Raw genomic sequence first — 13,750 nt, forward strand, 5'->3', positions numbered from 1 at the left:
CCTAGGTAATTGTAGTAGGTGGAAGGGACTATGTCTTTTACTCAAGTTTGTAACTTTCAGAGCCATTGACATAGTAAATACCTAAGAGAGGGTTTGTTGGTAAAATAAAGTTGCAAGCAGCATAGAATTGGAAGTTATTAAAAGTAGAACTAAAAAAAAAAAAGTAGAACTATAGATTTTACTAACAAACACTTGTTGCCCAGGTATTATATTTTTAAAATACATATTACTCTTTTGTATGGTAATTGAATTAATCAGTGATAACCTAACATTTGTTATCTCTGTGCTGTAGGCTACTTGTCCTGCTGTCGGTTTTTAGATGATAGCCAAATAGTTACAAGTTCAGGAGACACAACTTGGTAAGTGTATTCCAGAAGATTACTACTTTGAGGTTGAGCGTGGTGGTAGGAACTAGAGTAAGAGGGGAGAACAGTCATTAATTATTTCTGTCTATTTTTTACCGTAGTGCTTTATGGGACATTGAAACCGCCCAGCAGACCACCGCCTTCACTGGGCATTCTGGGGATGTGATGAGTCTTTCTCTGAGTCCTGACATGAGGACTTTCGTTTCTGGTGCTTGTGATGCCTCTTCAAAATTATGGGATATTCGAGATGGAATGTGCAGACAGTCCTTCACTGGGCATGTGTCGGATATTAATGCCGTCAGTGTAAGTGAGCGGCATTTCTAAGGAAAGTTTATTGTGCATATAAAGTGTTGAACTCCATAGTATGATTTTAACAACAAATTTCCTTTAAGGATTCCATAAATAAAGTGCTCTTAACAACATTTAATCCCAAAATAATAAAAGTTTGATTTTTTTTTTAATGGAAAGGTTTTAATAGGCCTAAGTCTTCATTTGCAGGGTAACAGGAATAAGTTTAATTTCTAGATTTACAGGGCAAGATAATCTTGAACAAAAAAAGTGGATCCAGAGTATCAGCTGTGTTCAGAGGAGAACAGTGTCTCTTTTCCCCACAGTCAGGAGAACAACCCCAAGAGAGAGCAGTCAGAAAGACAGAGGTGACTGTTTACTGTAGAGAGCATAGCTTTTGAAATCCGCCAAACCCTGGATTGAATCTTAGTAATCTGGGAATCAGCTGTGTGAGATCAGGTGGGCTACTTAACCTCTGTGAGCCACACATTCCTTGGTAGGAATAATGCTACCGTGGTGTGGAAACTAAATGAAACGAGATGGATGCTCAGTAAATAGTATAAATTATTTATTAGCTCCTTCATATTAAGGAAAAAACAATTCAGACATGTAGCCACAAATAGATTAAGCCAGATAATAACTCCGTATATATGAAAGTGAACTAGACATACGTGTATAAATTAAAGCCAAAAGACATTTTGAATGACAATCAAAATGGTTTATCCATCAGGATTGAGGGGAGGGGCATTAGAAAGTGGGATATTCCTTGACTTAGGTAAATTAGACTATGCAGATCAGATTTCAGAACGTATACAGATGACTGGATTTTCCAAAAGTACTGTAATTGCTACTATGTATATGTATAAGATGTACTCTGATCTTCTTTTGCAAGAAGATATTTTTGGGATAAATTTTATTTATCATGTATATATCGACAGTCACTTTTATATCACCTTTTAGAGAATATCAGAGAAAGTAAAGGCTCTGTGACCTCCACTGCTATTAGGCCAACCTGGCTTGCAGAGTAGAATTTTAGAGCAGGCACATACAATCCTGTCCATCTCACATCCCCACCACCTTTATCAACTTGATGATCTCTTCTGTTTCTAGTTTGCTGCACATTTATCAAGAATGAGTGTTGAAGTTTATCAAAGGCCCCTTTTTCATCTATTGAGATGATCATGTGGTTTTTTCTTTTTCAGTCTGCTAAATGGTAAATTTACATGAGTTGAATTTCAAATATTAACCTAACCCTACATTTAGCCTCACTTGCCTATAATGCCTAATCATTTTTTATTTACTGGTGGATTTTGATTTGTTGTAATTATAAGATTTACATCCGTATTGATGTTATGATATGATTTTTCATTTCTTGAGGAATTTTGTTCCCACTTTGGTATTAGCTTAATGCTAGACTCATAGGAGGAGCTGGGAATCTAACACTTTGTGTGGAATTGATAAGATTTCATCCTTAATTGTTTGGTTGACTTTTCTGTCTGGCCAAGGAAGTTTTCTTGTGTGAGAAGAAATTTAACTAAAAATTTAATGTCCTAATTAGATTTAGGCCTACTTAAGCTATCCGTTTCCGCTTGAGTAAGCTTTGGTAATTTGCCTTTCAAGAAATTTGGCTCTGTAACCTGTGTTATCAGATGTATTAGCTTACGGTTGTTCATAATATTCCCTTTTTTTTTTTTTTTTGATAGCTATGGAATCTATAGGGTATCTCGTTCATGATATTGGTAACTTCTCTGTTTGTTTTTTCCTGATTGGTCTTGTAGGTTGAATTGAATACTCTAAAAATTTACATGTTGAAGTCCTAACCCCCTAGTACCTCAGAATGTGACCTTATTTGAAAATAGTTATTGTCGATGTAATTAATTAGTTGAGTCATCCTGGATTGGGGTCCCCCCTTAATCCAATATGACTCTTGCTCTTAGAAAGGGAAATTTAGAGACAAACACACAGTGTTAACAGTGTGAAGAGACATAGGAAGATAGCCCATCTATAAACCAAGGAGATTGTCCTAACAGACCCTTTTTAGGCCTCAGACACCTTGATTTCAGACTTCTACCCTCCAGACCTATGAAATGATAAATTTCTGTTGTTTAAGCCATTCAGTTTATGATCCTTTGTTACAGGAGGCCTAGCAAACTAATGCATTTGGTTAAAGGTTTATCAGGGCTTCCCTGGTAGCTTAGTTGGTAAAGAATCTGCCTACAATGCAGGAGATCCAGGTCTGATCCCTGGCTGGGGAACATTCCCCTGGAGAAGGAAATGGCAACTCACTCCAGTATTCTTGCCTGGAAAATCCCATGGACAGAGGAGCTTGGTGGGCTACAGTCCATGGGGTCACAAAGAGTCAGACACAACTGTATCAGTTTTTTTTTAACTTATCTTCTCAAAGAACCATTTTTTGGCATCAAAGAGCCTGTTCTCTGATTGATTTTTCACTGTTTATTATTTCTTTTCTTCTGCTTACATGGGTTTTGTTTGCTCTCCTGTTTCTCATTTCCTTTTTTTTTTTTCTCATTTCTTAAGGCAGAAGCTGGTATCATTGGTTTGAAACCTTTTCTCTTTTCTAATATTGGAACTTAAAGTTATAAGTTTCTTTCTAAGCATTGCTTTTTGCTACATTCCACAAATTTTGATTCATTTTCGTTTAGTGAAAATTTTCCTTTTGATCTCTTTGATCCATGAAGTTATTTAGAAGTAGCTTCTATAGTTTTAAATATTTGTAGCTTTTTAAGATATCTTTATTTTTGCATTTCCCTGATGATTAGTGATGTCGAGCATCTTTTCGTGTGTCCCTTTGCTGTTTGTATGTCTTCTTTGGAAAAATGGCTTTTTAGTCCTACCCTGCCTGTATTTTAAGCAGATTATTTGGCTTTTTGATACTGAGTTTTGCAGATTGTCCGCATGTTTTGAGTATTAACCTTGTTCTGGATATACTGTTTGTAAGCATCCTCTCTCACCTAGAAGGCTGCCTTTTCCTTTTCTCAATAGTTTCCTTCATGTGCAAAAGCTTTTTCTAGTTTGATTTAGTTGCATCTGTTTATTTTTGCTTTTGCTTTCCTTGCCTGAGGGGGCAGATCCAAAAAGAAATATTGCTAAGACCTGTGTCAAAGAGCATACTGCCTGGGAATTCCCCGGCAGTCCAGTGGTTAGGACTCCGTGCTTTCACTGCCAAGGGCCTGAGTTTGATCCCTGGTCTGGGAACTAAAATCCCACAAGCCACACAGTGCAGAAAAAAAGAACAAAAACATACTTCCTATGTTATCTTCTAGGAGATTTATGGTTTCAAATTTATACATCTAAGTATTTAATCCATTTGATTTTATTTTTATATATGGTATGAGAAAGTCATCCAGTTTGATGCCTTTGCATGGAGCTGGCCAGTTTTCCCAACACCATTTATGTCTTTTCCTCATTGTATATTCTTGCCTCCTTTGTTGTTGACTATGTTTTTATGGGTTTATTTCTGGGCTATTCTGTCCCATTGATCTGTGTATCTCTTTTAGTGTCAGTAACATACTCTTTTGATTACTGTAGCTTTGTAGTATAGTTTCAAATCAGGGCCTGTGATACCTCCAAAAAATTGCTTTATATTTTTAAAAAAGTAAACAATATTAGAAGGAAAATGATAAGCTGTATTTGCCACAAAGTAAACAAACTTATTCTTCATTTTATTCCTGCAGATCAACAGGTCCTAAAAAAGCAATACATATGACCAGTAGATATGTGAAGAAAATTGATTTCTTCTTTGTAAAAAGTGTTGAGTAGTGCCACAATATCTGAGAAATGAGATTCACAAACTAATAATGCATAGTTTTTTTTCTGTGTGTGTGTTTGCATGCACGCGCATGAGATCATTTAGTCTACTGCTAGCTTCACTTTATAACCTAGCCTAACTGGATGATTTATGTTCTCTTTTATAAAGTGTTTCTATTTATTTCTCATAATGAGGTTTTTGGAACATGTCTTTGAGTCCACATACATATTTAAATACTGTAAATGGTAATATTTGATTTAAATGTTCTAGTAAAACATGTGGAGGATTAGGGGCTTCCCTGGTGACTCAAGGGTAAAGTTTCCACCTACAAAGCAGGAGATGTGGGTTTTATCCCTGGGTTGGGAAGATCTGGAGAAGGAAGGATTTGCCTGGGAAATTCCATGGACAGAGGAGCCTGGCAGGCTACAGTCCAAGGGGTTGCAAAAAAGTCAGACACGACTTAGTGACTAAACAAGAGCAGAGGACCAGAGCCAGGATTTATTGAATATCTGTCTTGTGCTGAACAATGTGTTATGGGCCCTTTGCATGTGTTATTTCACTTTGCCCTAACCAACCTGCTAAAGCTGAAACTAAGGTGGCACTAGTGGTAGAGAACCTGCCTGCCAATGCAGGAGACATAAGAGATGCAGGTTTGATCCCTGGGTCAGAAAGATCCCCCGGAGGAGGCCATGGCAACCCGCTCCAGTATTCTTGTTTGGAGAATCCCATGGACAGAGAAGCCTGGCGGACTGCAGTCCATAGGGTTGCAAAGAGTCAGACGTGACTGAAACGACTTGGCACACAACATGCACAAGGCCCAAGTGTTCAGGGATCTTCAGTGCCTAAACTCACTCACCTGATCCAAAGCCAAGTTGAAATTTGAATCTCGGTCTTTCTTACCCACTCCTGAGAGTCCTTTGGACTACAAGGAGATCTATCCAGTCTGTCCTAAAGGAAATCAGTCCTGAATATTCATTGGAAGGACTGATACTGAAGCTGAAATTCCAATATTTTGGCCACCTGATGCGAAGAACTGACTCATTGGAAAAGACCGTGATGCTGGGAAAGATTGAAGGCAGGAGGAGAAGGGGATGACAGAGGATGAGATGGTTGGATGGCATCACCGGCTCAATGGACAGGAGTTTGAGCAAGCTCTGGGAGTTGGTGATGGACAGGGAAGCCTGGCATGCTGCAGTCCCTGGGGGTCATAAAGAATCGGACACTACTGAGCTACTGAACTGAACTGTTTTACCCCAGCGTCCATCATTACACTGCCTTACATAATTTTTTTTTACTTCTATGGAATAAGTGTTTGTTGCTTTTCTTTATAGTTTTTCCCAAATGGATATGCCTTTGCCACTGGCTCTGATGATGCCACTTGCCGGCTGTTTGACCTTCGTGCAGACCAAGAGTTATTATTGTATTCTCATGACAATATCATCTGTGGGATCACTTCCGTAGCTTTCTCAAAAAGTGGGCGTCTCCTGTTAGCTGGCTATGATGACTTCAATTGTAACGTATGGGACACACTCAAAGGAGATCGTGCAGGTCAGTAAATTGGTACACATTAGTTTTTGATTTTGCCAGGAAACATGAAGTCTCCTGTCAGTTGTTTTTGAGGTCTCCTGGACACCCTGGGGAATGGCAACCTGGCAGTTTTCATTCATGTTTGTTGTTAACCTTTGAGTTCAGTTATAGTTCATAAACTGCATTTATGTTTCTATTTTCTAAAGAGTAATATCTGATTCTATATTTTCATGTTTGGTAAGTTTTGACATAAAGATGAATAGTGAATATAGTTTACTGTGATCTTCAGATTACAGTTTGCTTATAATCTGACAGGAAACATTGTAACTGCTTTGCATCCTCTTTTTGGTTCAGATCTTGTCCAGGAAAGGGCATAGAACTACCATCTCCTCTTAATCTCATACTCTTTTGAGTTCTCCCCTGCAGCGTCTGAAATTCTAGCATCAAGTTGTATTGGGGACTCTCATTAATAACAAATTACAGAGTGACTTAAATGTTTTTAGAATCAAACTTATATGCAAAGAATCAGCTAGGTCCACATAGGTTATTACTGAAACACAGCAGTCTTCTGACCTCAGCCCATATTTTCTGCTCCGAAAGGTAGCTACTTTTAAGTATTTATTTCCATATCTTTAAATAACATACCTGTATTGGTTTTTTTTTTTTCTCTTAACTTTCAGGCATTCTCTCTTGAGGTTTGGCTTTAACATCCTTCCTCCCACCGCAGCTTCCATCTTCCAATTTTTCCCATGTAGTGAATTCTATTTATTGATTACACACTTAAGAATTTTTAAAACTGTACTTACTGCTGAGCAGTGACATACATACATATATATACATATATATATATATATGTATGTATGACTTCTTTTGTGATGCAGCTTCTTAATATTCTCTAGGGTCAGATTATTGGGCCTCTTAATTTTTGGCTCACATTCTTACTTTTGATGTGCTTCTCATTACTCTTCAAACTTTCTGCAAGTTTTGCTATGTCTGGGGGTAGATTCATTTCTGTCTATCATTCTGAGTATTCAGTGGACCTTTTAGATCTTAAAACGTATACCTTCTAGCACTGGGAAGTTTTAGGGGGCTCATTTCATCAGTTGCACATTTTTTCTCCATCATCATTCTCTTTGTAGGACTCCCATTATTCTGATGTTGGACTTCTTGGACTTTCCTTTGACTTAGTTTCTCTCCTATTTTCCATCTGTCTTTTTTTTCCTGTATGTTCTGGGAGAAATCCTTGCCTTTTCTTTCCATGAACTGTCTGTTAAGCTTTGGTTTTCCATTTTTGCTACCATCTTTTTGAGATTTTTTTTTTTTTAAGGGCATTCTTTTTTCCATGAATAAAAGTCTTTTGTTTCTGTAGGGTCATTAACAAAAGCCTTTCTTGAAGTTTTCTTTAAGCATAATCTTTTGGTTTCCAAGTTGCCTTTTCTCCCCCTTATTTTTTTCAGTCCCCTGTATTAATCTATTTCCTTGAAACTCATGATTTTTAGCCTCTTATTTATCCTTAAGAGTAAGGCATTAAAACTGTCTGAAAGCCTTCTGTATGCCTAGGGTGTACTGACAGTAGGCCTCACTGAACAATGATCTGGCCAGGCTTTCATTGGGGAATTTCTGACATGTCTTATATCCTTTTCCCTCTTGGGCCTGCTGTGTTCTCTGAGGTGGATTTTTCCACTTTTCTACCTGGAATCTCTAAGTTGACTGACAGCTTCGGGGCTGATTTCAGGAAGAAAGCTGGGGTGCAAAACAATTAGGAAGTAAACTTTGCTTATTCCCCAGCTTTCAGTAGCTGCACCGATCTCAGCTGTGCCTGTTTTCTTCCAGTTGAGACCCTCTTGTTCTGTCTCTCTAGCACGTCTCTGGTCTTGTGTTCTGGGCAGGATGATAAGCCATCTACGGAGTAAAGGTAGAGACCTGGAGAGTCTAATCGACGCCCAGATGTTTTCTAATGCAGTCTTAGTCTACCCCATCTTGGCCTGTGTGTGGTTCCAGAGATACCTGGTTCCATTAGTTTCTGACTTCTTTGGAGCTTCTGCAGTCATTTTTGTTGTTGTTGGCTTATCAGACCATTTGCTTGGAACTCAGCATTTTGGGGTCCATTAATAATCAGCATACAGCTCACAAACTTGTTGCCGTTGCTGTCATATCCTTGCTGTCCTTGTGTTCTTACCGTTTTAAATTCCTGTACAGTTTTTGAGGTTTCTGAAGTAGAGGCAGTGTCAGCATCACCAGGGACAATTTTCTACAACCTCTCTTAAGAGACGGCAGCAGAGTTCATGGTTTAACTGATTCCTTTTTTGTGGTATTAGGTGTTTTGCCTGGATTGAATCAGTATCCATAACAAAATAGAAATGTGTTTTTCCTATTTTTTAACATCTGCTTGAGATTTAGTTTTGCTTTGCTGATAGCTGTTTGGTTTCAGGTTGACTCAACTGGCTACTTTCACCTTAAAATTGAATTGTGACATGAATTGCTAATTCATTCTTCTTTCCAATATGATTTGGAGTATTTAGTCACAATGGTCATTTTTTGTAATTTCAACCCATAATGGTAAATTTGCCTTTTTCCAAACATTGCTATACAGAAGGTACTGCAGAGAATATTAAAGAGTTACACAAGATTAACTTCTGTGCCAGAAATTGGGTGCAAATGATATGCTGAATACATGTGAGAGATATTGCAAACTCAAACAGTATGTTAAAGAAAGACTCTTACTGAGAATTTGATATAGTCCGATTTTTCTTTTAAATCTCTACATCTCTCATTTTCCTCCCAGTTTGGAATATTTAATTTTATCCTGTCTGGTGGTCCTAAGATCAGATAAGCTTAATAATTCAAAAGAAACTAAAACTAGATATGAGTTTGATGGCTTCACAGAGTTATGACCAAAACATTCCAGTGTTAGTGGTTAAAGGAATAGAGTAAATTTTGTTGGTATTTTTGGTGGTGCATTCTTAGTTTTTGTTGTGGTGGTGGTAAAAGTTCATTGATTTCATTTAAAATTTTGTTTTTGTTGTAACAGCTTATTAGCAAAATTCAGAAGTACCATGAACTTATTAGTGACATAAAAGCCTACATGTTTTTGAAGAGATGATTTTGAATATAAGAAAGCAGTTATACATTTTTCAAAAATGAAAAACATGATGCATATGTCAGAAATTCATGTAATACAAAGAAATTTTATTTTATATTCCTGCCCATAAGTACCCTTCTGAGATCTTTCTGCATACCCTTGTTTAATCCTAAAACTTGCCCATCGCTAACTTTTTACTGAACTTTTGTCTTTCAGGTGTTCTTGCTGGTCATGACAACCGTGTCAGCTGTTTAGGTGTAACTGATGATGGCATGGCTGTGGCAACAGGGTCTTGGGACAGTTTTCTTAGAATCTGGAATTAACAATACATGCAAATTTACCATTCTCCACTGATACCTGGAGAAATCAGTACTACAGCCTATAGCTGTGAAAAAGAATTTACCTTATATTTGCAGGTGAAGATTTTTCTATTGAGATTATTATATACAAAAAAGAAGCTTTCAGTAAACTACAAAATAAAAAAGGTGAAAACAAGGTAAAGGTGCTTGCTGAGATCAGGACCAGTGTATCAATCTGAGGAGTTGAGCTCATTTAACCTTGATGAATTCTTGCTTGTATTGTCTAATTCTTTACTTTCTTTGTGTAGACAGAAATGTACACATTACAGCAACCTATCATGTTAGAATGTATGTTTGCATTTTTTCAGAATTACATTTTAAATTTTATATAGAAGTATCGCATTTTTGTGTTCTGTAGTGGAGGAACAGGCACAGTAATACATGGAAGTGAGACCATACATGTGTGTACTGATGTTTAAAGATCTCCTTGAACTCCGGCTTTCTTTTTGATCTGAAAGAAATCCTGGTTGCTTACTGTTTAAGAATGCTGACGACAGGGACCTACTCTATAGCTCAGTGTTATGTGGCAGCCGGGATGGAAGAAGTTAAAAAAAAAAATGCCGTCAGACATAGGTATCACTGAGGAGATTCCGTGTGAGTATCAATAGTTTCTGCCTCATACTCTGCCATGTTATTAATTTAAATGCTCATGTTGAGTCCTTTAAAGGGGACATAATCTAAAGGCCAGGGAATTTCACTCTGAAATTTGAGACATACATAGGAAACTCGTATTATATTAACAGGTAGATAGCAGTAATCACATGAATTGTTCTTATTTTTTAAAGTTGGATATGATCAAGTGATACTGAGCATTCTAACTAGTTAGGCTTTCCTACTGATTTCATCTCCTAGAGCTAAGTTTGCAGGGTGCACTCTGATGAACATTTGGACTGTCTTTGCATCTTAAGAAATTTTCCCAGTGTTTCCATCAGTATGTATCTAGGAAGGACACATAGTGTGTGATGGCATTATGATTTTGAAAGAAGTAGAAAATCTAACAAATCTATTTGTTATATTGTAACACACAATTGCTTTATGAATTTATGTTCATATAAAACCTGAATTGATGTTAGCTCTGTGTCTTGAAAAATTTTAAAAGTAAACATTCAAGCTTTTTGATCTTTTGTACCGTTTCCTCCCACTAGGACCAAATACTGGTTTCTAAGTGATTTTGCTTCAAAGGATACCTAGATCAAAGTGATCCCCACTTTAAAGCCAAAAGAAAATTCCAAGGGCAGTTCTTAAAGGAGTCAGAGGAAAATACTAAGCAATTTCTCTGCTTGTCAGTGATATTATGTGTTTATTACTAGAATGAGCCCCCTTAAATTTAAACAAAGATACTTTTGCTCTTGGGTTTTCTCTTACAAATAATCTAAATGATTGACAACAGAAGACTGTTAAGTCTTGCTTGATAGTGAAGTCATGGAGTTTTTCTAATATAGAGGTGCATTGTGTTTTGTAACTTAGTAAACTGTGTCAGTTACTATTGAGCTAGATCTGTTAACTTTTGATCACCTGTAATCCTAAATACTCCCAAATTTTACTTGTAAATTTACAGTTTTATATTGTGGATGTGCTAATAAGTACATCAGCCATAAGGAAGTAACTGTTTTAAGATACTAAAGAGAGAATAGAATGGAAAAAGGAAGATCAGATATAGGACCAAAAAAAAACCCAGACTGCTGTAGATGGCAGGCATGAATGTATATTTATATACATATAACAGGATTTCTGCGGACTTTTGATTTTAATGTTTGTGGACTATTTAAGAGTGATATAAAGAACAGCTCTTTGAGGTAAGGCAAGATAATTTTAAAGGGACAGTCATTTGCAAAAATAGGAGTTGAGGATTACCATGTAGTGTAGCAGTTTATTCCAAAATCCTGTTGAAGCAAACACTTGTAGCCATGTGCAAAATTGCCTTATATATATGAAGAGTATCTCCACTAGTTAACAAGATAATTTAGAGGCACACAGACTGTAAGAATTATGTTGTCTTAAACATGTTAATAAAAATAATTTAATATTATTAAACTTTTTGTAGGTGGTTAAAAGGCAGTTATCATAATTAAACATGTACTAGGCAACACTATCATGGCTGATTATACATATGACCAAATGGTGATACCATATTAATTAACTCACAGGTTAAAACTTTTGTTATCTAGTGATATGGGTCCCACTTGCTAAATCTGTGTACTTGCAGTCTGAGTTCATTTGATTGTCTATTTAAAACTTCCTGAATTTGGTATATTTTGTAGAAGCACAGTATAGCTTGAATCTTAGTTTTTCCAAATTAAAAAAAAAGCCAAATGTAGTTTTGAGGAATTTGCATCAATATTGCAGTTCTGGTGCGTGATTTATTTTCTTTTTACCTAAGAAACATTTAAACATAATGTGCCTCAGTTGGGTTTGTAGATTCTTGAATCACTACATAAAGAACAGGTGAGATATGACAGTATTTTAAAGGCAAATATTCTTTTCTAAAAGTGGGGTGATGGCCTTGTGTTCAGCACATCAACCCATAAACCTTCTCAAAAAAGCGCTTCATGCTGTTAGCAAGGACACTGCCTCCACTTCGATGGACCGGCCTCATTTTTGGCAGCTGTGCTACTAGAGATTTAGACTAACCATCCAAGTTTCTTCCCTAGCTCAAATTTTTATAGTTGTGAATCCATGGTTACAACAGCATATTGAGTTCCATCTTCAGAGAGGCAAAGATTTAGGCTTAATGTCTCAAGAGATACTTAAGTAGATACTTCTTAATTCTGCAAGAGGGCTTACCTCGTAGGTAGTCTCCTTGTTTTAATTTAGACTCATCTGAACTGATTAATACTGCATGATGATAGTAAACTAGTCTCTTAGACATAACAGAGGTAGGTGCTTCTGGAATATGTTAAGTAATTTTAAAGTTAACCTATTGCAAGAGAAATAAACCTTGGCTTCTTCAGGTGACAAAATGAAATTTTTGAAGTTGCTAAAAAAATACTGTTAATGTTATATAACTAACCTTCTTCAACACTTTTGACGTTTTAGATTTAGAAATAAATTTAGATTCTGTTTTAAAAATGAAGATGTTCAGGGAAATTTATGCTTATTGGTTAGTGTCTCACAGTTTATAATAGTCAAATACTTGCGGCTTACCTCTTGATGTGTTTAAATGTAATGGAAACTGATTAAACAATCTCCCAAATGGGCCTATGATTTTAGTAATAAACAGGTTCTTTCTAAAATCTTTAGGGTGTGAGTTAGGCTTAAAAACATTTTGAAATTATGTTCAGTTTCTAATTTCCCTTTTGCCATCGTGGAAAGCAAAATTTTAAATTATTTCTTACCTCGTTAGAATTTTGAAAACACCCACCAGACTATCTTGTGAGAAATGGTAGCACAGTGGATAATATTGGTATTTTAAATTAGATTAAATACAATGTGATGCACCCTTCATATTTACTGCTTCTTCTCCCATTGTTCATTGTAAGTTGCCTTAAATTCAGTGCTATATTTAACAGTATTGGTTATAATAGGTACTCAATAAAATGGTCTGTAGTTGAATGTCTAAGCTAGCATTGTTTTAAAAAGTAATTTATTAATCAGAATGATGGTACAACTTGTGTTTAGCAAATTTGTTTGCATGTTGATAAAATTTCCTAAGTCTTTTTTCTTAAAACCAGTTATTGAGCCTATAAAATAGTTGACTAATGCAGCATATGGAAAAACTGGTTAAATGTTTCAATTGGTGTTAAGTGTGCCCGACAAAATCTTACATCATACAGTATTTTTTAATTAATAGAACTTCAGTGATATACTTGGTAGATATTTCAAGCCTTTTCTGTCTCTTACACAATGGTGCTCTATCCTATTGTTTTCTCTTCTCAAAGAAGCATCTGAATACTTGTATTTGCATATTCTTATCCAAAGGCATTCATATCTAAATGGGTTTTTTTAAGTTGATTAAAATGTTTTTCTTCACCTAGTGTGGTTTCTACAACACTTGTGGCCAACTGAACCTGAATGTCAGTAGTCTGTGGGAAAGGTGAATGTATTAGATTAAAGCTCTTAGAAAAAAGCTTTAAACCAAACTATGGACTTGTATCACAACTTAACAGTATTCTTGAATCATTCTTGCAGTAATTCATTCCTTTATTTGTATAGTAGCTCTGTGAAATAATGTTGCTGTGAACTGATATTGTAATCAATAAAGTGCTTTTAACCAGATTTCATGCAGCCTGTTTTAATCAGTTTTTAGTAGGATTACTTTTTTAAGTCTCAGAACTAAACTCCAAGCCCAGCAGTTCATGCTCAGCTCTGACTCCTTTATCTAAGCATTCTCGTCATGAAAAATGAATGGGCTGCCAGAAGC

General features: G+C 36.2%; 1 protein-coding gene across 4 annotated transcripts in view; it reads left to right on the forward strand.

The window, feature by feature from the left end:
- The window catches only part of GNB4 (G protein subunit beta 4), a 68,557-nt gene extending 54,952 nt beyond the window's left edge, over positions 1-13,605 (forward strand). For all 4 annotated transcript variants that reach the window (XM_020879170.2, XM_020879171.2, XM_070466370.1 and 1 more), the window contains 4 exons: positions 293-359; positions 467-668; positions 5,754-5,970; positions 9,248-13,605. In XM_020879170.2, the coding sequence (XP_020734829.1) occupies positions 293-359; positions 467-668; positions 5,754-5,970; positions 9,248-9,354 (593 nt within the window). In that variant the 3' untranslated portion in view covers positions 9,355-13,605. The remainder of the gene's footprint in view (positions 1-292; positions 360-466; positions 669-5,753; positions 5,971-9,247) is intronic.
- Positions 13,606-13,750: the final 145 nt, after the last annotated feature.

This window comes from Odocoileus virginianus, chromosome 4 (genome assembly GCF_023699985.2).
Source record: "Odocoileus virginianus isolate 20LAN1187 ecotype Illinois chromosome 4, Ovbor_1.2, whole genome shotgun sequence".
In the NCBI taxonomy this organism is placed as follows: Eukaryota; Metazoa; Chordata; class Mammalia; order Artiodactyla; family Cervidae; genus Odocoileus; species Odocoileus virginianus.